The 26,757-nt window shown below is 41.6% G+C and overlaps 1 protein-coding gene and 1 long non-coding RNA gene across 5 annotated transcripts in view; one reads left to right on the forward strand and one right to left on the reverse strand.

The window, feature by feature from the left end:
• Window positions 1-26,757, forward strand: part of GRAMD2B (GRAM domain containing 2B) — a 121,396-nt gene that overhangs the window by 83,056 nt on the left and 11,583 nt on the right. For 2 of the 4 annotated variants that reach the window (XM_006056365.4, XM_006056366.4), the window contains exons 2-11: window positions 8,532-8,651; window positions 11,606-11,717; window positions 14,150-14,216; window positions 15,137-15,240; window positions 19,085-19,180; window positions 21,030-21,101; window positions 21,214-21,294; window positions 24,307-24,418; window positions 25,082-25,204; window positions 25,817-25,904. In XM_006056365.4, the coding sequence (XP_006056427.4) occupies window positions 8,532-8,651; window positions 11,606-11,717; window positions 14,150-14,216; window positions 15,137-15,240; window positions 19,085-19,180; window positions 21,030-21,101; window positions 21,214-21,294; window positions 24,307-24,418; window positions 25,082-25,204; window positions 25,817-25,904 (975 nt within the window). Of the gene's footprint in view, window positions 1-8,531; window positions 8,652-11,605; window positions 11,718-14,149; window positions 14,217-15,136; window positions 15,241-19,084; window positions 19,181-21,029; window positions 21,102-21,213; window positions 21,295-24,306; window positions 24,419-25,081; window positions 25,205-25,813; window positions 25,905-26,757 lie in introns of all 4 variants that reach the window. The other 2 variants (XM_006056364.4, XM_025293031.3) reach the window with 1 other exon arrangement.
• On the reverse strand, window positions 20,376-21,879 carry LOC112586946. The gene is made up of 2 exons (XR_003111456.3): window positions 21,724-21,879; window positions 20,376-21,493 (listed from the first exon to the last, which is right to left on the reverse strand). It is a non-coding gene; the product is annotated as an uncharacterized LOC112586946 (long non-coding RNA).

Consider the following 26,757-nt stretch of genomic DNA (forward strand, 5'->3'; position numbering starts at 1 on the left):
ACATAAGTGTCAACTCATTTATACTAACTTCCCTGCTTGCCTCTCTTCCTGCATATCACTTTCTCCTTCCTATTTTCATGCATTTGCCTCTTTAAAAAACACCCTGACCAAAATATCTTGTGAAGTTAATTTGACTCTCAACTTTTTAGAATAAGAAGTTAGGAACCTCTGCCCTTCTTTGACCTCTTTACCACTCATATTTTTTGTTTAATAATACCTTCTCTTTTTTTCTTTTCTGTTTAGAATTCCTGTTCATTTGATAAGGAAGTACCTGGCTTAAACATGTCTTGTTTTTCCCTTACATTTTCTCTTTTCAAATTTCTGTATCTTGATGCTATTTTCCAACCCTTTGATTACATAAATAGGTCTCATTCAGTTCAGTTCAGTTGCTCAGTCGTGTCCGACTCTTTGCGACCCCATGGACTGCAGCACACCAGGCCTCCCTGTCCATCAACAACTCCGGGAGTTTACTCATGCCCATTGATCGGTGATGCCATCCAAGCATCTCATCCTCTGTTATCCCTTCTCCTCCCAGCTTCAGTCTTTCCCAGCATCAGGGTCTTTTCAAATGAGTCAGCTCTTCACATCAGGTGGCCAAAGTATTGGACTTTCAACTTCAATATCAGTCCTTCCAATGAATATTCAAAACTGATTTACTTTAGGATGGACTGGTTGGATCTTCTTGCAGTCCAGGTGACTCTCAAGAATCTTCTCCAACACTACAGTTCAAAATCATCAATTCTTCGATGCTTAGCTTTCTTTATAGTCTAACTCTCACATCCGTACGTGACTACTGGAAAAACCATAGCCTTGACTTGATGGACCTTTGTTGGCAAAGTATTTCTCTGCTTTTTAATAATAAGCTGTCTAGGTTGGTCATAACTTTCCTTCCAATGAGTAAGCATCTTTTAATTTCATGGCTGAACTCACCATCTGCACTGATTTTGAAGCTCCAAAAAATGAAGTTTGCCACTGTTTCCACTGTTTCTCCATCTATTTGCCATGAAGTGATGGGACTGGATGCCATGATCTTTGTTTTCTGAATGTTGAGCTTTAAGCCAATTTTTTCACTACTCTTTCACTTTCATCAAGAGCCTCTACTTCTTCTTCACTTTCTGCCATAAGGATGGTGTCATCTGCATATCTGAGGTTATTGAGATTTCTCCCAGCAATCTTGATTCCAGCTTGTGCTTCTTCCAGCCCAGCGTTTCTCATGATGTACTCTGCATAGAAGTTAAGTAAGCAAGGTGACAATATACAGCCTTGACATACTCCTTTTCCTATTTGGAACCAGTCTGTTGTTCCATGTCCAGTTCTAACTGTTGCTTCCTGACCTGCATACAGGTTTCTCAGGAGGCAGATCAGGTGGTCTGGTATTCCCATCTCTTTCAGAATTTTCCACAGTTTATTGTGATCCAAACAGTCAAAGGCTTTGGCATAGTCAATAAAGCAGAAGTAGATGTTTTTCTGGAACTCTCTTGCTTTTTCCATGATCCAGCAGATGTTGGCAATTTGATCTCTGGTTCCTCTGCCTTTTCTAAAACCAGCTTGAATATCAGGAAGTTCACGGTTCACGTATTGTTGAAACCTGGCTTGGAGAATTTTGAGCATCACTTTACTAGCATGTGAGATGAGTGCAATTGTGCAGTAGTTTGAGCATTCTTTGGCATTGCCTTTCTTTGGGATTTGAATGAAAACTGACCTTTTCCAGTCCTGTGGCCACTGCTGAGTTTTCTAAATTTGCTGGCATATTGAGTGCAGCACTTTGACAGCATCATCTTTTAGGATTTGAAATAGCTCAACTGGAATTCCATCACTTCCACTAGCTTTGTTAGTAGTGATGCTTCCTAAGGCCCACTTGACTTCACATTCCAGGATGTCTGGCTCTAGGTGAGTGATCACACCATCGTGATTATCTGGGTGGTGAAGATCTTTTTTGTACAGTTCTTCTATGTATTCTTGCCACCTCTTCTTAATACCTTCTGCTTCTGTTAGGTCCATACCATTTCTGTTCTTTATCAAGCCCATCTTTGCATGAAATGTTCCCTTGGTATCTCTAATTTTCTTGAAGCAGTCTCTAGTTTTTCCCATTCTATTGTTTTCCTGTATTTCTTTGCATTGATCACTGAGGAAGGCTTTCTTATCTCTCCTTGGTATTCTTTGGAACTCTGCATTCAAATGGGTATATCTTTCCTTTTCTCCTTTGCTTTTTGCTTCTCTTCTTTTCACAGCTATTTGTCAGGCCTCCTCAGACAACCATTTTGCTTTTTTGCATTTCTTTTTCTTGGGGATGGTCTTGATCCCTGTCCCCTGTACAATGTCATGAACCTCCGTCCATAGTTCATCAGGCACTCTGTCTATCAGATCTAGTCCCTTAAATCTATTTCTCACTTCCACTGTATAATCATAAGGAATTTGATTTAGGTCATACCTGAATGGTCTAGTGGTTTTCCCCACTTTCTTCAATTTAAGTCTGAATTTGGCATTAAGGAGTTCATGATCTGAACCACAGTCAGCTCCTGGTCCTGTTTTTGCTGACTGTATAGAGCTCCATCTTTGGCTGCAAAGAATATAATCAATCTGATTTTGGTGTTGACCATCTGGTGATGTCCAGGTGTAGAGTCTTCTCTTGTGTTGTTGGAAGAGGGTGTTTGCTATGACCAGTGCATTCTCTTGGCAAAACTGTTAGCCTTTGACCTGCTTCATTCTGTACTCCAAGGCCAAATTTACCTTGTTACCTCAGGTGTTTCTTAAGAACGTAATATTTGAGTAATGACTTAAAGGAAAGGAGAGAGAAAATTATGTGTTGCCCTTTATGGGGACAACAGCACTCCAGGCAGAGGGAACGGCCAGTGCTCAGATTTTCTTGTGGGAGTGTAAACTGGGACGGAGTTAGAGGAATCCGGAGGGGCAGAGACGGCAGATCGGGAAGTGCTTTGTCGGCTATTAAGGATTTGAGCTCAGTCCTTTTGCATAATACTATGGTCTGTTTTGTGAGTTCTGTCTTCTCTCTGAAGATATTAATTAGAAGGTTTTACATTTCTGTTTTTCTTCTTTGCTTGTTTATTTTCTTCTGTTCTCTGAAGTCAGTTTTCTAGGGGTTTTACCTTCTTGTTGGTTTATCCTGGTCTTTTCTTTAAGACTTCAGATTTTCTTCAAGGGTCTAGCAATCCTTTGCTGTCATTTCATGTGTAAGAATGAGGGACTGGTGGGCGGTGGAGGGTCAGATGAGGAATTAGAGCAGTTCAGTAGAACATGGATAGGGAATTGGTACTTAGCTTGGGACCACTTTGTTCAAAATGGAAAGAAGAGAAGGGATTTATTCTGGGGCTTCACCCTCCATACTAGGTACCCTGATTTCCTGCTGCTAAATTATTCATTTTTTTAAATTGACAACCTTTTGACGGTGAGGGTGGGATGATTTGGAAGAATGGCATTGAAACATGTATATTATCATATGTGAAATGAATCACCAGTTCAGGTTCAATGCATGAGACAGGGTGCTTGGGGCTGGTACACTGGGATAACCCAGAAGGATGGGATGGGGAGGGAGGTGGGAGGGGGGTTCAGGATGGGGAACACATGTACACCCATGGCGGATTCATGTCAATGTATGGCAAAACCTCTACAATATTGTAAAATAATTAGTCTCCAATTAAAATAAATAAATTTATATTAAAAAAATAAATTGACAACCTTTCTGATTTTTTTTTTTTTTTTTTTTTTCTCACAGGCTGAGTAGATGACTGTCTGACATATCAGTGTTGAGGTCGGGCAGGGGGTAGTCACGAGTTGGAGGATGGGCAGAGATTTTGAGCACCTACACACACACCTTTAATTTTGTTTAATGTTTTCCACACTTCTTACATCCTCCTCTTATAGCACCTTATTGGATTCTGAGAAACAGGTTGCTATTCTCTTATCTTCCACTGATGCCCAAATTCTAAAATACAACTTCCTCTGCTTTGCCGCATGAGTTCATGTTGTACTTCACTTTCATTTTCCAGATATGTGGGGAAATCATCTTCTGTGGATGGTCTCCCACCATTATTGTAAGCAGGATTATTATTTCTCGTTTTAACAGGCCTCAGAAAGGAGAGGCAAACACCTGTGCTCCTGTTCTCCATCCCGAGCTGGAAGCCTGTCAGGTTTCATCACAGGTTTTGCTGAAACCAAAGAATACTATGTTTTTGGCTTTTCTTTTTAAAATCTGCCAGTAAGCCTATCCAGAAAAAAGGAAAAGTTAACTTGTCATTAATGTTTTATTTTAACATTATGCTGACCTCTAATATCCATTTAACTTTTCTAAATGTTTATTTATTTAAAAAGTCAATTCCAGGATATTGCCAAGAATTTGGTGATGCAGTTATGACCAGAATTGTTTTCCCTAAATGTTTCTATCAGCAGCCCATCAGAAAAATTGACAAAATGTACGTACAAACAGCTAATTTGCAAAACAGGAGATAAAGAACACATATGAAAATACACTCAACCATACTCATCAGAAGAGAAATGTAAATCAAATCAAAACTATAATGGGATTTTTTTTTACCTCTCACATTTGTAGAGATCAAAAATTTTAGCAGTTTAAAAAAAAAAAACTTTAACACTAGTCATTGGTAAAATTGTTATTCTCTGGGCCAGGTACCTGCTAGGCACTTTGGATTATTTTTTTAAGTTTAACACTTTGTTAGAAATGTGTAAACTCTGATACATATTATGGGTGTGAGTCACAAAACCTTTACTAAAGGCAATTTGGCAATAACTGTAAAAAATTTTTTATTTGTGTACATTTTAACACAGCAGTTTCATTTCCAGGAAATTATCCTGTGGATGTATTCACACATAATAACATGCGAGGACATTCTTAGTAATGTTTGTATTTATGATAAGACTGAAATCACCTAAATGCCCATAAATAAGGAACTGGTTAAATTATAAGTCAGCCATTACAGTGGAACTCTATGCTGTCATTAAAAAGAATGAGGAAGCTCTATGGGTACTGATAGGAAAAGAGTACCAAGATATCGTAAGTTGAAAAAAAGGGGTCGGGGTATAGAATAGCATGCCATCACTTGTGCTTAAAACACACACACACTCGTAGGCACTCAGATTCCCTGGAAGGATACACAGGAGCTGGGAACAGTAGGTGCCTCCAGAGAGAAACAGGGTGACCATGAAACGGGGGTGGGCACAGGGGAGATTTGTTTTTCCATTTGTAACTTTGAATTGTATTGTTGTGCTTCTAGTACCTATTCAGGAATAAATATGTCAATAGATAAATACTATGTAACATTTCCAGATAAAGATATACTTACATCAGAATTGTAAATGAAAGACCATTCTTCCTGACTTATAAAATCTAGTTTGCTCCCAGCCTAGACTGAGTTTGCTTTGCACTTGGGAGAGGCTCAGAGGTCTTGGAGAGGCACTGATTTCCATCACCAGCTCCTGCATCTTGTGCACCCCATGCTGCTTTCTGCTTCCCGTTACTATGATTCTGGTTACCGTATGGCTGCTGCCCAGTGGTCCCCAGGGTCCTCCTCTGTCCCTGCAGCCCATCGCTCTGCTTCCCAAGTGCTAGCCACTCGTGCCCACCGGCCACGGGGTCACCGAGCAGGCAGCATACTAGGAGCAAGTCTGAGGCTACAGATCTTGGCAAGTCCAGGGGCAGCCTACTTTTCAGCACAGGGTTTCAGTGTCACTGTGCTTTCACACACCTGACCTTAATCATGACCATCCGATTTCCAGGATTTTACTTTCTGGTGCAACATATGCTATCTTCAGGTCCCTTCTTAACCTTTGCTGGGCAAGACTGTGGTTTCGAGAAATGATAATCAGGGAGTTTTTTAAATGATAGTGGATGTAAAACTATCTCACTGGTACTACCATAAAGGTTTTAGTGACCTTTTTTATGCCCAAGCTTAGACTAATTTAACTTGAAGGGAGACAAACACAGGTGTATCACCGTAGTTAGGAAGGAACACAGCTTCCTGGACTGAACCAAAGTGAGGCACTTGTTTGCATTTATCTGAGATACAGTATAATCATTCACCTGAGACAGAACCTAATCGTCACTGAGATGTGATGGTGCCTGAGTACAACACAGCCTCAGCAGGAGAGGCAAAGAGCCTGGGAGATAGAAACGACAGGAGAGAGGTGTTGAGTTTACTCTAAACTCAGAGAGAGACTTTCCAGGAGGAATAATAGTGGACTCCACATAAAAATTCTAATTCTGAAACATTGTGAAGTCTGAATCAACTCATCATCAAACTAATGAGGAGGACAGGAAGTAAGGAATATCAGACTGTTGATAGGGATTGTCAACCTGTTTTTTTAATTTATAGATTGTGTAACAGTGTGTGGCAGTGTATTATTGAAACCATCACTGGTTTCAACGTGGTAGCTGGTAATGCATATGCTACTGCCTAGCAGGTAAAGTCAGGCTTGGTTAGTATAAGTGTGTCTGTCTTATCTCCCAAGCATTGGCACCCTTGTCTTTCTATGGCAATTGCTCAGAAACTCCCTACTGAGAAGCTTTCAGGGCCCATAACTGATGCTTAAATTGGGTTCGAGATTGGAGAAGATTGGTGAAGATGGATCCCCTGTTCCCAGCATCTTCTCCTGCTTCTCTGCTTCCTTAAAACTGAAACTCATTTATCTGTCTCACCAGCAGGGCCAGCAGGGACCCATAAATAAGTGTTTGTTGAGCGAAAAGGATCGTTGACTTGGCTTTTTTTTTTTTAGTTAATTCTATAGTCAGTGTCCTTGAAAGAACCTTATCTTCTTGTTTCTGGTTTGTTTGTTTTGTTTTGTTTTTTAAAGTGATTTCCTTGTTTTCATGACTTAAGTGAGACCTGTTATTTCATCTCCCTTGTCAGTGAGAGTTCAGCTTCACTGATGGTAACTTTACAGTTTCTGAGAGGCACTGAGGAAGTGGTTTCTTTCTTCCCCTACGCCCTCCTCACTCAAGCACAGGCAAGTCTCTGTTTTTCGGATTCTAGCAGTTAGAGTCTGCTGCTGACAAGATGACCTCTGGGCTAAGGGGTGCCTCCAAGAATCATCTCACCAGTGTTAGGAATTAGCTTGCTTGAGTTTCCTTAGTGTCTTTGAGTAAACAAAAACCCCAAATTGAATTGGCCATAGACATTACAGAATCAATAATTGTCAATCCCATATTGATCAACACCGACAAGTGACCACAGTAAGCAAAAGGCTTCCTCTACATCTTGGCACTGGGCTCTTCTGCCCAGACCAAGGGGCACCGTTTCTCTGGCAGGCCATGTGTCCACAGGGCTACAGTCAGACAGACAGCACCATTTCCTGGGTGTCTTTGGGCACGGCTCTTTCTGAGTCCACAAAGGCGCTGTCCAGGATGGGCCTGAATCTGACCCTTCAGAGAACTTGGTAAACATTTGAAGGAATGCTGAAGTGGATTATTGAAGTTCCACACACACTTTGTCTCCCTACTTCAAGAGGGACTCTGGAGTGGATTTCTTTTTCTTTTTTGGTTTATTCAATTTCCTTGACTAGGTTGTGGGAACTTTTTTCCTGTGTCCACCGCACTGGCCCTCCTCCATCCTTAATGGTTCAGCATGCGGCCCTCTGACTTACTGTCCCCTCTTCTCCCTCTTTCACCAAGGTCAGACCTAGTTTTCCGGAAGCCCATTAAGCACGATTACATATTAGCACTGTCCTAGACCCTGAGGTCAGTATAAAGATCAATGAGATTTTCACTCCAGCCTGGGGCTCCCACATCACAGAACTAGTAAGAGGGCTCAGAGGATAGATAGGTGGTTGGGGGGATGGATGAATGCAAAGAAAGAAAACTTGAGTACGGCCTTCTACACAAAGGCCTCTCAGATGGACAGACCTGAGTTTGAATCACAACTCAGACAGGCCAGTTCTATGAACTGGGGCGAGTAATTCACCATGTAAGAGCCTCAGGTTCTTCCTCTGTGAAATGGGGGTAGTAATTCCCACCTAGCCTAGGTGGTGGTGTGGATTAGAGATAGTAATTGCTGAGAGAGGCACTTGGTGAAATTAGCAACCACCCAAGCCAAGTCCTATAGGTCTACAACAAAAGGTGATAAGTGACATAAATGCAAACAAAACGGGTGGGGGTTCCTGGGGGACAACTCACACCTGGCAGGAGGCCACATGTGAGCAGGTTCAGGAGGCCCTCCCAGCCTCCAGGTAATCTGCCACCTCCGTGCTGGGCAGGGCTGAGCCAGGCAGTACAGGGCTCATGGGCGACAGACCTGGGAGCCAGCGAGTCCCTGTAAAGTCGGACATTTACATCCACATAAACCTGCAGGTGTATCTGAAGCCAGCATGACCCAGAGCTCCTCCTCCTCTGGCACCAGCAGAGGGGCCAGAATGGAGGGATGGGAAGGGCACAGCTGTCCTTGTTGACTTCAGCCTGTTGGAGGATTGAAGATCATTCCACTCTCAGAAAAGTGAGGTCACGTCATCGTCTTTCCATCCTCCCCACCCTGGATGTCTAAGGTCAAGCGTTTTCTCTTCCCCAGCTCAGAGGCTGAGAATGGTGTGGAGGAGAAGAAGAAGGTATGCAGGTCGCCAGCAGCGCTGTCTCCCACCCCGTCCAGCGAGGCCGAGTCCCAGGACCAGAAGAGAACCATTTCCCTGCGGTGAGTCCTCACATGACTCCCTCCGTTTTCTTGGCTTTTCAGAGGGAGGGGTTGCTGGAAAGAGCTGGTATGTCTAGTTTTATGGTGGTGGCTAAGACGGAAGCTCTCCTACAGGCAGGGAACACCCCTGAGAAAGGAGTGAGGTGTTTTTCCTTCCCATCCAGGCACTGGCACCTGCTTTCTCTCTGAGCTCTTCCTAGCAGTCTCTCTTCTCCTTCCCACCTCAGTCTTCTGCAAACTTTCTGCCCCTTTCTTAAGCACTGATTTTGCTGCGTGATAAAGCCTGGGTGGCCCCCTCTCTGGCACAGAGTTAGAAAGCACCTGGAAAGACTGGCAGAGTTACTGATGAGGCCACCCCGGCTGAATTGTGTGCTCAGCCTATGGGTGTGCACAGCTGCCGTCTCACTTCCCTGGCAGCTGCAGAAATGAGAGGAGGGAAAAAGCCTTGCCTGGGATCCCTGGGCAGGGTGTGCACTGCCTGTTTCCGGGGGCCAGTGTTGGAAACCAGGCTCAGTTTGATCGTGGGGCTGTGAAGAGAGAGGAGGTTTGAGACATGGACTTCTGCTCCCCATCACTCTCAGGGGCACCAATTATGTGCCTTTTTTCACATGGAAGAAAGAAGTAGGAATTTCAAGTTGCCTTTCTGCCCTTAAAGGAGAATGGTTAAGCCAACAATCAATCACAAGTAACTCTGGCCGTTCATCTACACCGAGCGGAGTGATAGCTCTCTTCCCCTTATTAGAACTGTCAGAATTGCTGCCTTCTACGACTTTGGGCCTCTGCTAAAGGATGATTCAATAACTCCTACTGTTCCCTTCCTTCCTGGCCACCCCAGCCCGCGTCTTCTCTGCTAATCTATTCCTCACTCAGGACCAAGCATAAGTCTTTACTGTGCCCCCTGCGTGTTCTTTTCTCTCACTCCCAATTCTCTCTCCATCTTTTCTGCAAGTCTGTTTTGGCGCATCTCACTTTCAACCGTTCTTTCTATAGCTGTTTTCCTGTCAGAGCATCCTGCCTTACTCAGCAAAGACATAAAGCCTGTTGTTTCTTGTGACTTTCGGCACCATTGACTGGCTACCACAGGTGCTCTGAAATGCACTACACGTGTAACTCCACCTTCCCCAGGCTTTACACGAGACTAATACACTCATCATCTTACACCAAGCACCGGGGCTTGTGAAACTTCTCCAAAGTGTGATCTGTGGAGTGCAGAGAGCTCTGCACTTGGTTGAAGGCTCTGCTCTCACTGTCTGGAAGTTCTGAATTTTTGAATAAAAATATTTGCACTAGGCTTCAGGTCCTGCTCATAGTCATTTGTAAGAAGTGAGAAGTTGAAAAGGCACAAAAAAATCATGTGTGTAAATGAACATCCCTCCCACCCTTACTTCAGGCCAGTGCTGTGCAGACAAACCCTTCTGCTTGTGCCACTTGAAACCAAGGGCACAGCAGCCCTTCTGTCGCATTTGCTTACAGCCCGTAGTTCTTTGAAAGGTCTGATCATTGCGTTGACGGTACCATTAGCATTTATTAATTTGAATCAATAGAGGTGATAAATTCAAATTAGTGAAAAAAAAATTCAAATTAGTGGCTAATATAAATAATAGGTAATTTGACATTTGTAAAAAGTTTTATTTTCGAGTAGAGTACAAATGTTTACTCATAGTTGTTTTTTTTCTTTTAAGTCATTCCTAGAATTCTAAAGGCATTTATATCCATAAATTGGTTCAATGGCCAGTACTGAACCCAAATCTCTGTGCCTTGAATTGAATGATAGGTATCTTGGACACAAACTACTGGGGCTGGCAGAGGCCTGGGACATTACATGGTCCATAGCCTCATAGCTGAGAAAACCAGAGCCTAAAGTCGAACTTCATTTCTGTTTCTGTGTCACACCCCTCTGCCACGCCAATTGCTTAAGAGTCTTCTTAAATTCACTTTGAACCAAACATTGCTTTTAACTGCACCTTGATCTAAAGAATACTGTTGTGGAATCATGAATTTCATGTGCCATGTTCCCCCCAAGAAACAGAAAAAAATCTATATAATTGTATCACCAAACTTGTTCATGCCTCATGTTTATACCTCAAAATCATGCACTCAATCCACACTGACATGGCTGTGTTTTGCTGTATGGTTGAAGATGCAAATGCTACCCAAATGGAGAAGCAGGACTGGAATCGTTTTGGAAAGAAGTCGGGGAGCTCTGACCTCTGCCCTTATGAGAACAAAGGAAGGACTTCCAAACATGGTCTTTTTTTATCATGATTTCACTTCTTTATTCCCACTCTGTGATGATCTGTCTCTCTTTTCCTCATACCCAGTTCCTGCTCATCCTGTTAGGCCAAGTATATTAAACCCATGTTGTCCTGTTGGTCTCGTCTCTTCCCTCCTGTTGGACTTATTGTCTCTGTATCTCCTCCTAATGCCTGGGATAGGCATTGTTTTGATGCTGTATCACATACTGCCTTTTTAAAGAGATGCTTGATGTGTGCGCAGGCTCCTTAAGAATAAAGACTGTCTTGTCTGTTCTGATGCATTTAACGCAGCACCTCACTGAATTAACACTTGAGAAGTATTGACAGAATTTTGAAACCAAATATTCCTGGATTGAACTATAGCTGCAGCTTCCATTATTGGCCTCCAGTACTACTCTGTATACTGCTTGACGTACTTTTGAGATGATATAATTACTTTCACAGCTCGATCAATACTTCTTTCTTCCATAAGATATGATTTCTGCAGTTTGGGATGACTAGCTGCTGAAATCACCCCGTCACCCACATCACATGCTGGGTAAATGCTCTTAGAGTACTGAGTGATCATTGATATCTAGAAGAGAAAAACCAATGAAAGGCTTTGTTGTGAGTTGGCGTGATAATTAAGATGTAGTAATAAAATTAGTGGGTAGCATAAGAAATTTCATTTTATAGACTCCCTGGATTTTCTTTCCTCAGGTCAAAATCCAGTTTCGATGGGGTCCCTGTAGCAAATGAGAAAAACGACTGTAAAACTGAAAGCAAGAATGACTCTAAGATTGAAAGGAAAAAGTCCTCATCTTCAAGCCAGGTAATTTAGGAACAAGATGTGTATCGTCCCAGAGGGCGAAAGGGGCATTGATTTGAAGCCAGCTGGAGGAAGGAACGCAAGGGCCAGGACTAACGCTGGGACACATTTAGAGAACAAGGGATTTCACAGCTGACCTTCCAGCATGTGCTGAATGGTAGTGAGTCCTGCACTGTGGCCCCATACTCTGACAAGTGCCCAGAGAGCAGGGGCCAACCCAGATTCATGTGCTTGTCTAATAATTAGCCAAGACCAGGAGAACTGTGACATCCTTACCCTGCAGTTACAGCCTGATAAGGCATCTGTGTGAACAGAAGGCCTCCCAAGTGCACACAGAGGAGGAAAGCCTGGAACAGGGTTATGATTCTTCTCCAGAAGAATATACCCAGACAGATCTGTGGCATAGAGTATGACATACTGGGGTTTTTTGACACTTCACCCCTAAAATACTTGAATATGTGTCTCCTAACAACTAGAACAAGAAACTGTTGACTCACCTGAGAAATTTAACTAAATAGTACATTTATGAAGATATTATTAATGTAAAATCCATTTTCAGTTTCCACAGTTGTCCCAGTAGTCAATGTCTTTTACAGAGGTGTTTTTTTTTCCCCACTCTCTAGAATCCAGTTGAGCCATGCATTGCATTTGTTTGTCATGTCATGTTTAATTTGGATCAGTCCCTGCCTTTTTTAAATTTGATTTTTATCCACATTGTTGAAGATTTCATGGCCCAGGAGGATATTTTTAAATCAAGCATGCAGCCAGTACTCACTGTAGCCATTAAAAAGGAAATCTCAGCAAAGCTCTGATAGAACACCGAGCTTTGTAAATTTTTACTGGAGTATAGTTGATTTACAGTGTTGTGTTAGTCTCTGCTGAACAGCAATGTGAATCAGTTATACATATATCCACTTTTTTAGATGCTATTCCCAGATAGGCCATTACAGAGTATTGGAGTTTCCTGTGCTATCCAGTAGATTCTTATTAGTTATCTCTTTCTTTGTAATAGTGTGTATATATCAATCCTAATCTCCCCATTTATGCCTCCCTCCCACCCCCACTTTCCTCACTGGTAACCGTAAGTTTTAGAACAATGTCTAGCTTTAATCAGAGGGAACTTTCTGCATGCCAGACGTACTCCAAGAAGCAGCATGAGCTAACCTACTTTATGTGAAGTGTTCATCCATGAATTAGTTGTCTCGAGGGGACTGTCTGTCATATGAATGACCTTTATGGGCATACTAGGACCATTTATGCCATTGAGACCACTTCTAGTTTAGATAGTAAATCATCAAGGGCCAATTTGTGGTATCTCTTTTCTGCTCATAAGATTCTGCCTGCTGGATGCTTTTGAAGAAGAGTGATCCTGTGGACAGAGGGCCTAGCTCTACCTCTCAGTAGATGTGTGGAGCCAGTTAAGTCCCCAAGTGTCCCTGAGGCACAGGTCCCTGGACGGTGCAGTACGAACATCAGTTCCCAGGTTATTGTGGAGCTGGGAGTGGTGTTTTGTGAATGTCCTTTACAGGCTGTAAAGGAGAAGGCGATGGCACCCCACTCCAGTACTCTTGCCTGGAAAATCCCATGGGCGGAGGAACCTGGTAGGCTGCAGTCCATGGGGTCGCTATGAGTCGGAGACGACTGAGCGACTTCACTTTCACTTTACAGGCTGTAAAGTGCTGTCTGTACATTGTTATCATAACTGGAAACAGGTGCCTTGAAAATGAAGTGATGTGTAGCATTTCAGACTCTTGGGCCTTCTACTGCCCTGGAGAGCTAAATCTTTCATGTGAACCCTATTTGTCATCTCCCCCAGCACTGGTTAAGGAAATACCTTCACCACAGTAATAGTGATAGGGACACCCCCAGTAGCAGGTCCTGGAGATGTATCACCCCATTTAAGCCCTAGGACATCCTTCTGATGCAGGTACAGAAAACTGAGGCCCAGAGAGGTTAAGTTACTAGGCCAGGATCACATACCACAGAAGAGGTGCCGCCAAGACTTAAACTCAGGGTTATCTGATACAGAGCTTTTAACCACTACCCTCTTCTGAGAGTACTCACTGGGATCTTGAGTGCCCTGGGATTCACACTACCTGGTGAGATTCTGACAGTTGTACCTCATTTCTTATTAGGGATAGCCTCGTCCAGCCACTTCTGCAGAAAGCTGCCCACCAGCTACTTCATGATTATAGATACATGTCCAGTCATCAGGTCACTAATCTTGTTGGAAAATGAAACCTTTGTGACCTCCACTGTTTTTCCCTGAAGGACTGTGTTGGAAACTGTAAGATCAGGGAGAAGGACTTCCTAAAGATTCTTTATTTAAGAGTGGGAAGACTTGTTATATAATTTCAATTGACGTTAAAGTTTGTTTATATTTGACAAGAATGCCGAGAACAGTGACTTCTGTCTGTGTTTTGTCTTCCTTGTAGGACAAAGCAAACATGCACTTCCACAAACTGTTTCTAGATGTCCCCACGGAGGAACCTTTGAGGCAAAGTAAGTTCTGACCTGGTTGACTTCGAAAAGATGCTAATTGGTTTTGGGGGTGAAAGAGCCTGGGGACTGAATCACCAAGGGGAATAGGTTTCTGAAAGTCATGATGTGACCGTAATGCTGACCTCACTCAGCTCTCACCCAGCACCTTGAGAGATAAGAGAGTAGAATGGGGAACTGACTCCCTCCATGTGATACAGAGGTATCCCAGAGGTTTCCAGAATGTCCTCGCCTTCCATATTCGTGCTAACATGCATTGTGATTAGACTGTGCTGAGTTTTAGGATAACAAGACCAAGCAAGACCAGACTGGAAGAAAGCAACACAGACCTAGGTCGACAGACATGGTGACCCCTGCATTGTTCAGGGCTCAGCGGTCACACCTAAACACCCGGCCCAGCACGCCGTTCAGCACCTGCTTGTCTCCTTCTGGGAGCAGAGCGACCCAGGGTTCCAGTCCAGCCTCCCTCAGTACACAATGCTAAGGCAGCATGCTGGGTTCCTGCCATTGTCTCCACACAGGAAGGTGTGGTCATGTGCTCTTCCCACAGTGAGACCATCTATTTCAAAAGAGTCATTATGAGCATCCCAGGGAAGGAGGGGCGGGCAGCAGTGTCAACATTAGCACAAGCGTGACACACCTCCCCAAACGCAGGTTTTTGAAGCATCATTCTGAACCCTCATCTGCAACGACAGACTTACCTTTCTGTTTCAATGTTTATACTGAAGTTTGTAAGACTTGAAATTAACAAACTCTCATCTCCATAGCTTTATTCCACTAAAGATGACTGAAAAGCAGGGGAGAGATCTTTTGAGCATATGAGTGTGTTGTCTCTGCCCATCCCTGAGGCATCAACAGATATATACAATTTTCCTCTTAAATGGAAATTGTAAATGATGTTATACCTGTGTATATCTTCCCAGGTTTTACGTGTGCTCTACAGAAAGAAATATTATACCAAGGGAAGCTCTTTGTATCAGAAAACTGGATTTGTTTTCATTCCAAGGTCTTTGGAAAAGACACTAAGGTTAGTATTTTTTTAAAAAGAAAACTAACCCTGCATTTTCTTACATATTGTTAATATTAATTGTTAAATGTAGCAACGTTTATAAATATTTGTGTCATTATGATACCTTTATACCAAGTTTCCTTTACTGTAGTCCCAAATACTACAGGTTCTAAATGCCTCTGCATGAGTGCTAAGTCTCTTCAGTCGTGTCTGACTCCTTGTGACCCCATGGACTATAGCCTGCCAGGCTCTTCTGTCCATGGGATTCTCCAGGCAAGAACAATGGAGTAGGTTGGCATGCCCTTCTCAAAAGGATATTCCCAACCCAGGGATAGAACCAGTGTCTCTTCCGTCTTCTGCGTTGGCAGGCGGGTTCTTTACTACTAAAGCCGCCCGGGAAGCCCCCTAAATGCCTCTAGACGATACAAACTTCTCTTTTTCCCTAACCTGCACTCTTTTCATTCTTTTCCTTACGTACATATATCCCTCCTGAAATCCTGCCTTAAATCCTTTTTACCAAGATGTCACCAGCACACTCAAAGTTCTTCATCTGGAGAGTTTGTTTCAAAGACATACATTAAACCCAAAACAATTAAAAAAAAAAAATTTTACACCATATTCACACAGTTACCATGAGAAATCTAAACAGGCCTATAAATAAGCTACTTATTAGAGCTCCCTTTGTCGTTAGTATAAAATGAGCAGGCTTTGGAGCTTTTTGGTCCTGGTCTGGGAGTCACATACAATCTCCAGTAGACGTGGACTGACATCTTTTCCATCTCACTAAATACAGATTTGGGGGGAGCAGAGTCCCATGATACCTGAGCCATTAAGGAGAAGAGCCTGAAGGAGTTGGTAGTTTTCCTAGGGCACCGCCTTTTAAAACAAGGCGCTTGGGAGTTTGATGTAAGAAAGGGAAAAGCTCATTCCTTCCCACTGACATTCTTTCCCTTTGAGCTATGACGTCACATCACACGGTTCAGCCAGGCCAGCAGAACAAGGAGGCAGAGAAACACCTGGGGCTTGCGTGACCGTGGTGAGTTTTTAATCATTCTGATTCATGATTATGAACAAGCAACTTTTATATTCATGAAGTAGCTGATTAAAAACTCCTTTTGTTTTGACTGGTAGATATGTTTTATTTAAATACTCTTCCTAAAGCTACTGGCAGTCTTATAAATAAAGGCCACTTAACAGATACAGTGGAAATTCTATATGTTGGTGTTGAGTCAGCAGAGTAGCATCAAACATGTAATTTTTATTGTATGGAGTTGTGTTGAGATAAACATAGTTTAGATTCCCAGTATTATTTGAATCAGTATAATGGAAAGCGATATTGAGTAATATTACACCATGTTTCTAGATTTCTGGATTATAAGCTCTTGTGCATAGAGTAGATAAGGGGACTGATTTCCGGTTCTGTGGGATAAAGATAATTCTCAGAAATAGTGAAAGCCAACACCTCTGACCAAAGCAGCAGGGATTGAAAACATTAGAGAACAAAGAATTAGCCTTTGTTAAGGGATGAGGAATTCACAAAGCCAGTAAGTGGTTTCAAGCTAATATTCTAGTAATGGTTTCAAAATCCCTCCTCTAGCTAAGAAAGAACTGACCAAAAAAAAAAAGGGATTGACCTGGTTTTTTCAAGACAAGGACACATGGGATTGCTTTTGCCTGTGCTGTATCTAATCTAAGAGGGGTGGGAAGATAAGAACCACAATCGTGACTTGCACATTCCTTCCCCACTGAGGATGGTGTCATGGAAACTTGGGCTTCAGTCCTCTGGCAGAATTTGCTCCTGCCAAGAGACCTTGGCCAAATGCGATCTAGCATGAACTAAAAGGAGCCAAGCAATCTGCACCAGGAAGGGGAATTTTCTAAGCACCCTACCCTGGAGAAATGTTAATAATAAAGTGTAACCTTAATTTAATCAAGACCTTTTCAGCCTGTGTGTATTTTCAGATGCTAGTAAAATTAAAGGCATGTATCACATTCCATCTAAGCTCAGAGAAATGATTCATGCTTTATTTCTCCAGTGTTATCTAGTTGTCATTTTATACTTATGAAGCAATTGATTGAAAACTCCATCTTAAGGGTGTTCCATGCCTCAGATTCTGCAAAAATCCAAATTTATAGCTCTTGTCACTGTGTATTTGTGTTGCTGCTGAGAATCGAAATTAGACTCATTGTTATATCATCATCTTTCTTGGAAGATACTAAGTTCTTTTTTCCAAAGTAATCCCAGTTTATCGCTTCTGAATTATTTCCCCAACTTCAAAAGTTTTGTGGGTAGAGTTCTTTGGTGAAATAGCTTTCTTTCCTCTAGTGTCTAATTTAGATCAGCCCCTCTTTCTTCATAATCTTCCCATCTTGGGCAGTATAACAACTCCATCTTGTAAACCTCAGTATGAACACAAATATCCTAAATTTAAGCTTAAGAAATTACAAGTTCAGTTTTGGTCGTTCAAGCTGGAAGTACTAGCATAAGACCCTCCTCCCCTCCAACTGACCTTGTTGATTTCTTTCAGAATATATATAGCATTTTTACAAAATGTATGTTCACGTGAGTGTGTGCACCCGTGGGTAAATTCAGGCCCTTATTACCAGGAGTGTGGGTGCCTCTGTTTTCAGGGATCAAAGTGATGTGATCCATTTTCCTTTGAGATCAAACCTGGTTGATCTCATAAAAATCAACCAGGTTTGATTAAAATATGAGGAACATCTACTATTTATGGCATCTGGTACGTTCTTGTAGTACATTGTATAAAAAAGAACCCCTATTTTGGATCAGATTGGTTCAGATTCTATCTTTGTAACTTATTTATGACCCTGAGAAAGTCATGTGTGTTAGTCATTCAGTCATGTCCTACTCTTGGAGACCACAGGGACTGGAGCCCATCAGACTCCTCTGCCCATGGAAATCTCCAGACAAGAATGCTAGAGTGGGTAGCCATTCCCTTCTCCAGGAGATCTTCCTGACCCAGGGATCGAACCCAGGTCTCCTGCATTGCAGGCAGATTCTTTACAATCTGAGCCACCAGGAAAGTCCTGGTGAAAGTCATATACCTCTCTAAACAAACATCCTTATCTCTTTGTATCTATATTATAGGATGTCATAATTAAATGAAATTGTCATCTAGTGAATAGGTATTGATAATGGTAGATGCTGTAATTGTCGTTACTTCTTCTTGTTTGAATCAGAAAAGAACTTAAGAGTTCTTTTATTTCACCCATCCTCTTTTTTAAGAGACAGATGAAATGAATGATATTTTTATTGAGTGCTAGGTATTTTCCATCTGTTATCTCATTTAATCCACAGAAAATCCTGGGAAGTAGGTAAGACTGTCTCTACAAGTCAGGGAACTGAGGCCAAGAAAGGACAGCTTACGAGGTTGGATCGGTCATGTAGATAGTAACAGAACTGAGAATTCAGGTCCCAGGATTCCTGTCCCCAAATGAGTCTGCTACACCAGTGCTTTCAGCCTCTTCCCCTAAGGACAGAGGAGAGCAGGGTGGTTGGAGATGAGCTCAGAGTGGGTAACCACAAGCACGTAACTTCTTTAGGGTCTTAGGATCACCTTTAAAATGACTGTACATTTTGCATTCTGTTCACATGTCTAAAGATAAAGGTTTCCCACCAAACCCTTCAACAGACTCAATGATCCACACTTATCCTCCTGCTTTGCAAACACCAGGTTGAGACCTCGGTGACACACCCATACCACTCTTTAAGATTCCCTTTTCTTCATGGAGACTGAAAAGCCAGCTGTTGGTTTTATCTTTTCTTTTTCCTTTAACGTGAAGATTTGGAATGCTGCTCTGTGAAGCCTGAACCCATGTTAACTCAGTGATTCTTTTTCAGATCTCGATTCCAGCTTTCTCAGTAACCTTGATAAAGAAAACCAAAACTGCCCTCCTGGTGCCAAATGCCCTGATTATAGCGACAGTCACAGACAGGGTGAGTACGCGTGGGCACCCTGCTTTGTCCTGCTCTGGGTTTCATTGCCTTAGGGGCCTCTTGCCAAGTACCAAGACCCTGAACCATAAATACCATGAATTGGCCGTTACTCTAGAAGACTAATTTTTAAAATCACAGCCTTCAGACATTTATATAGTGTGGTTTCCCATGACAAGGTGATTTATTCTAATCATTGCCTATTTTGAATTTCCTGCTGACTTCATTATACTTGCTTGACCAAGGTCCAAAAAATTAAAATTCTTTCCCAGCTTCCCTTTCCCTAACATCTATCAGGTCAGGTCAGGCTAAAGGGATATATTTCATTTCTTTATTATTATTTAAAACACTACCACTGCCTTCCTTACAGGGTGAGGCAGGGTGATAGGAGGAGTCCCTGGGGTGGGGGTGGCCAGTCTCCCCATAACCTCCATTGGTGCCTTTCCAGAGCCAACCTGAAAACATAAAAGTGGGGTCTGCTATTCGGGTGCAGCTTCAGGCCCAGTCTAGGCCCTCTCTGCTTCCCTCTCTGCTTCTTTGATACAGAAGTTCTGGAGTTGTCATTGGCCTTGGGCTACCCCAGGCATGGGCAACCTGAAATATTTGCATGGAGAGCAATGTTTCTTTCATCTTGGCAAGAGAGAGGCAGTGGAATGGTTTGGTTACTCATTTTTCACTTGAAATTTTTTTTTTTTATCTTTTCCCTATTGTTTTTATGAAAGCATAAAAGCTAATTTCTAACCCTTCTAAATAACTTAAAGAGGGAAGGAAAGAGAAGGGAAGATTAAAAGAAGCTATTCTGATGAGCTAGGAAATATGCTGATACCTATTGTGAGATTTTTTTTTTTTTAAATACTAATGGCTAGCAAGCATCAGGTACTTCTTGCCAGACAAACACAAGATACTTTCCTTGTATGTACACATTTATTCCACACTGCCATACTATGAGGGGTAGGGACTGTTAAGAAAACAGAAACTAAGAGGCATTAAGTAAGCAATTTGCCCAGTGTCACCCACTTGGTAAGTAAAGGAGCAAAATTTGCAACTCGGTCCATCTACTGCCAGAACCCATCATGTTAACTACTTTGGAATACAGTATTTTCTTGGAAAGTATATCAAGTTCTCTCATGGGTGAGCAAGAGAGGGTAGTCACAAACTTTGGAAAGTGAGTGTGAAAAGACTGTGTGACTCGAACAGATGGAAAAAGAATGAGCCTTTTTATTGTTAACATGTGGTTGATGGTAACATCATTTTTCCTTGTTATTTGTCTCCAAATGACTTGTCTAGCTCTGACTTTACTTCTTTCTCATAACTTACTTTTAAGCATCCACTAGGAAATCTCCATATTTGTGCAAGAAAGAATCTGGAAGTGGCTTGAAAAAAAATGAGCCTGTTAGAGCGGCTGGGAAATTTTCAATGGAAATCTAGGTCAGAGCAGAGACAGCAGACCCTTGGGAACTGTTAAATACCTTCTCAAAGGAGGTGGGGAGGGGCGGGAGAGAGACTTAAAAGAGGACTTGGCAAAAACACCACGGGCCTTTCTTTACTATTCAGGTCTCTTTCTGTCCAAGCTTGTCTGGGGCACCAAGGTTAGGGTATCAGAGCTTTCCTTTTGCTCTACGTTTCTCTATTATTTAAGTTGGGTTTGAGAGTTTTATTGCTATTGTGGGAGAACATATTCACTTTATTCCAGGAATGGAATAAAAACTCAATGTGTGGGTGAGAGGAAGGAGAGTATAGACTCTATATAGAATATAGGCTACATTGTTTGAAAAAATATAGATAGATAAAAATTTTAGCTCTTACTTCTAGTCAAGCAGTATCTGTTAATAACTATTATTTTGTTTTTCAGTACATATTTGTCTCCTTACTCTCCAGAGATTCAACTTACAAACTACTGAAATCTGTGTGTGGACACTTAGAAGTGAGTATGACATCTCTGAGCCTCAATTGCTGTCTGTCTTCTGTATTTCTTAGTTTGGGAGTTGATCTGGTTTTTCCATTTTGTAAAAATAATTTTGTTTCAATAATTTCAGAATACAGGTATTGGCAATGGTCCCAGTCCATCTTCTCTTGAAAACAGTTTCCGGGCAGACCGCCCTTCATCTCTGCCTCTGGTGAGTTGCCTACATAGTGATCACAATGCAAAAGAAAGTGAGAAGGTCCCACAGTGGCACTGCTCCTTACACCATGACCAGGGTGTGGGAGGAACTTAGGACCATGGTGTCTGAGGCAGAGTTGAAGAGGGCATTTCTGTCCTGAAGAAGAGAGGACCATAGGAAGTCATAAACTTATTCAGGTAATTGAAGAGCCATCCTGCAAAAGAAAAGAAACATGTTAGTTGGCTGACTTGGCCAGTTACAGGTCCACAGAGGTATTCATCAAATCTTGATGTATTTATCAGTGTTGTTTAGAGGGATTCACCAGTTTATTTGGGGAGGGCATGATCCAGTCCCTCAAGTCATTGAACGTCTTCTGCGTTCAAGGCACCACGTTAGCATAGTACAGCCATAAAGACACCAGGAAAAATCAAAACTAGTTCTTACCTTCAAAGATTTTACAGCTTAGTAGATGATGAGGGATGGAGAAGGCAATGGCACCCCACTCCAGTACTCTTGCCTGGAAAATCCCACGGACAGAGGAGCCTGGTGGGCTGCAGTCCATGGGGTCACTGGGAGTCGGGCACAACTGAGTGACTTCACTTTCACTTTCCACTTTCACGCATTGGAGAAGGAAATGGCAACCCACTCCAGTGTTCTTGCCTGGAGAATCCCAGGGATGGGGGAGCCTGGTGGGCTGCCGTCTATGGGGTCGCACAGAGTTGGACACAACTGAAGCGACTTAGCAGCAGCAGATGATGAGGGATACCCAGAAATAACTGTGGAAGAGGGATAACTAGAAATAACTGTGGAAGAAGAAAGCTGTAATGCCCAAGTGAAAGGCAGAGAGATTCTTTGATTCCCTTAGACTTTTTGACTATAGAGTAAATCTCTAATGGGAAATAGCTCCCCCCAATTTGTATAAGATTTATACCTGAGATGGTATAATATAAGCCCAAGAAGTCCCAGCCATATTGTTCAAATGGTTATTCCTGAATTGATGATTGTTAAATGTTTTAATACCTTTGGTGAAGTGGGATGAGTCCAGAGTTTCGACATCTACACATCTTTATTTTTTTTTCAGAGCTGTTAAAAAGTACTGGGATTGAAAACATGTTCACACAAAAACTTAAACCAGAATGTTCATAGCTGTGTTATACATCACAGCCCAAAAGTACAAGCAACCCCAATACCCATCAGCTGATACATGGATAAATAAAATGTAATATATCTATATAGTGAAAATTTATTTGACCATAAAAGGAAGAACTATCAATACATAATACAGCATGGATAAATCTTGAACACATTATGCTAAGGGGAAGAAGGCAGACACAAAAGGCCACATATTGTATGATTCATTTATATGAAATGTTCAGAATAGACGAATCCATAGGGACAGAAAATGCATTAGTGGTCGCCAGGGGACGAAAGGAGGGAGAAATTGGAGTGACTGATGATGGATAAAGAGTTTCTTTTGGTGGGGAGATGGGCATATCAAGAAATAAGACAGGGGAGATGGTTTTACAATAATCTAATTATTCTGAAAACCACTACATTGTATACTTAAATCGGTGAATTTTATCTCAATTAAAAAAAAAAAATCTACCTTAAAAAAACAGTGAGAAATAGGATAAAACACTTATGATTTGGAATCCATCAAACCTGGTTTCAAATCTCGGTTCCACCCAGCTGAGCTATGCCATTGGGCAAGCTCTTTAATTACTCTGACTCAGTTTCTTCATCTGGTAAAATGCCAAGCTCCTTACATGGCTGTGAAAATTAAATGCAGTCATGAAGTCCTAGGTATGGAGCTTTGCATACTGCCTGATCTATGGTAGGCATTCCATTAATACTTATTAAATTGAGGAGATTTGAATTGTTTAATTTTCCTTCCCCCATAAACTCTTGCATGAAGTTGCAATGGCTGTTGAAATGATCAAGAGACAGCTAATTGAAGGTGAAATGTTGGTAATTTGCTTACAGGCCATGTTTCCTTTTCTTCACTTGGTCGCCAAATAAATTGTGAAAAGCTCGCCTAATTGTACCTTTGCCTAATTGCTTAATTGTACTTTCACCGGCACATTTTAGTGATGCCTCTTGTCTCTTCATTTCTTCAGCACTTTGGGGAACAAGTAGGGTACACAGCAAAAACATCCCACTTTTTCCCAACTCCACACTCCTGTATAACCCTTCTGTCATTTAGAAGTATGTTACTGACCCTGTTTTGATTTGTTTGAGGGAAGAAAAAAGCTAAAACTCTCCCTTCAGTGTCCAGTTTGCTTAAGCCATTTTCCCTTTTCTGTTTCCAATACCTCTGTTAAAACTATAATTTGAAAAAACCTTTCTCTGCATTTGTTGTTGTTTAGTCACTAAGTCACATCTGACTCTTGTGATCCCACAGACTGCAGCACACCAGGCTTCCCTGTCCTTCACCATCTCCAGGAATTTGTTCAAACTCATGTCCATTGTGTCAATGATGCCATCCAACCATCTCATCCTCTGTCACCCACCTCTTTCCCAGCATCAGGGTCTTTCCCTTTGAGTCAGCTCTTCATATCAGGTGACCAGAATATTGAAGCTTCAGCATCAGTCCTTCCAATGAATGTTCAGGGTTGATTTCCTTAAGGATTGACTGGTTTGATCTCCTTGCGTTCCAAAGGACTCTGCATTTAGAACATACATTTAGAACTTTCTAGCAACTTTTTTGTTATATATAGGTATTTCAGTCACTTTTTCTCATTACAAAATGCAAATGAGACTTCTCCAGCTTTACCTGGAAGCTTTTCTGTCATCAGCATTCCAGATTTTTCCCTAGACATTTGTTGTTTGAAACAAGTTGGCCACTGTGTGTTAACAGAATTCTGACTGCCCAGAAAATCAGTAACCAGATACTCTGATCTGTTGAGGAAACCCAGTAGTATGGGGTAATCCTTCCTTATTTGTATTTTATAGGTCAGGCCTAAGTGAAAGGCCTACATGTTGAATAGAGGATAATGGGCCTCTTTGCATTTCATTATTGCCCTTCAGGATTTCAACGATGAATTCTCAGATCTGGATGGAGTGGTGCGCCGAAGAAGGCAAGACATGGAAGGATACAGTAGTTCTGGATCTCAGACCCCTGAATCTGAGAATTCTCGAGGTCTGGGAGATTTTTGTATCTTTACTGAAACTTAATTCTCCACAAAACATCCTTACCTCAACCAAAAACAAACAAAACCAACCAATAAACAACACATCTTCTGAGCTTACAGTTAAAACGGGACTCTAAACAAAGGGTAGTTTGAAAGTTCAAGGGAAACGAATTGCTTATGTGGTAAAAACCCATTTCCCTTTATATGCATGTAACAAATGTCTCTTTGAGAATGCCCTGATGATCTAGTGGTTAAGGCTCCACAGTTTCACTGCAGAGGGCCCAGGTTCAATCCCTGGTTGGGGAACTAAAATCCCACAAGCTGTGTGGTGTGGGGAGAAAAAAAAATCATCTCTTAAATAGACGTAGTATTGGAGTGGTTGAAAGACAGAAACATGCAATATTTTCTTACCCCTTCTTTATAATGTTATTAATTATTATGGCCCAATGATCCCCGTGAGTCAGTGGGATAAGGACACACTGCCTTTGTATCGTTTTATTTCTTATTTGCTTAAACGTTTCATCCCCAAACCACTCAACCAGCTTGTGAGAAGATCCATTTATTTCCCGACCATTATGTGTATATTCAGGGATTGATTTGCTTTGTGGTTGATCCTACGTGTGTCAATGCACTGGAGGGAAAACTTACCCAGCCCTGTTTCATCTTGGTAGATTTCCATGTGACAGAATCCCAGACAGTTCTGAATGTCTCCAAGGGAGAAGCAAAACCAACTCGGGCAGATCCCCTTGTGAACAGAGTACCTGAGGGAAAAGCCAAGAGTCTCCCTGGGCATGGTAAGGAATGGATTATGATGGCAGGTGGGTAGTGGGGGCATCTGCTTGTAACTTTAAAAGGTCCTCATGTTTCACTTTATGACTGCCTTTCCTGTTCCCTCTCCTCCCTTCCTGCTGTAGGTCTTTGCATATTAGTTCATTTATTCACTCAACAGACAGTACCCAGTTCTGTGCTTTACTGTAAGGGATGCAAAGATGAATAGCTTCTGTAGAGGACCTTTCATCATTCTGAATACATTGAGACTATGATTCAAAAATTACCCATAAAACTAAATTACTTAATTATTATTTACTGATTATTATCATAACTGGTCACCGGTTGTCCCGGTAGGAGATCAAGGCTGGGGTCTCTATTGTTCACCAGTCACTCACTCTATCCCAAGGCTTGGCACAGAGAAGGCTCTCAACAAATATATATTGAATGAAACATGTGGGAAGGAATTGTAACCACTGATTGAAATGAAAACTGGAAGGCTTCAGGTAGTATTTTCTCTGATTCCAATTGCCTGGAAATAATTCTGTCTCTCAAGTACTTCTTCCCTATAGGGACACTGCTGCCTGAAGGAGATATGTTATCACTTTAAAACATGTATTTTGTTTTCCATTCAGCAGGTCAGTCAGAAACCACTGGAATCATACCCAGAGTAAAGTCTGAGAAATGTCCAACTCTCCACCATATTCTTATATTCTATGCAATTGTGTAAGTAAATGTATTTATTGTGAATGACTTAAGACTTGTATTTTACTGTTAATGACTTAAGAAAATGATTCATTTCACTAAAGGAAAAATCTCTTCACGTTGTCAAGAGCCATGGATCTCTAATGTCTCTAATGTGACCCAGATCTTTCAGGGGGTAATTTTCATCTCCTACTTCAACATTTTTTTCTTAAACTTAGGTCATGTTTTCATATTCATCCCTTTTTATTTAAATAAATAGCAGAGAAGGGAAGAAAAAAGAGCAAAATATGCCAGATCCAGGACTAAGTTCTGAGTAGATACTCTTAGTAGAGAAATTGTTGCCTGAAATATGATGCATCTTTGTTCTTGTTTATTTTTTCGTCTATCCAATGTCCTCTGGTTAGAAACCAAAACAACTTTAAAATGTCATCCCCTTAAAATTGGACAGCTACAAGTAAATCAATGAAGTTAGAACACACCATCTCACCATACACAAAACTAAACTCAAAATAGCTTAAAGACTTAAACATAAGACATGACACCATAAAACTCCTAGAATAAAACATGGGCAAAACATCCTTAGCAATGTTTTCTTAGGTCAGTCTCCCAAGGCAATAGAAATAATAACACAAATAAACAAATGGGACCTAGTCAAAGTTTTACAAGCTTTTCCACAGCAAAGGAAACTGTAAACAAAATTAAAACCCACAGATTGGCAAAAGTATTTGCAAATGATGTGAACAAGAAGGGCTTAATTTCCAAAATACACAAACAGTTCATCCAACCCAACAACAACAAAAAAAACCACAACGCAATTGGTAAATAGGCAGAAGACCTAAACAGATAGTTCTCCAAAGAACAGCTACATATGGCC

This window comes from Bubalus bubalis, chromosome 9 (assembly GCF_019923935.1).
Source record: "Bubalus bubalis isolate 160015118507 breed Murrah chromosome 9, NDDB_SH_1, whole genome shotgun sequence".
NCBI classification, from domain to species: domain Eukaryota; kingdom Metazoa; phylum Chordata; class Mammalia; order Artiodactyla; family Bovidae; genus Bubalus; species Bubalus bubalis.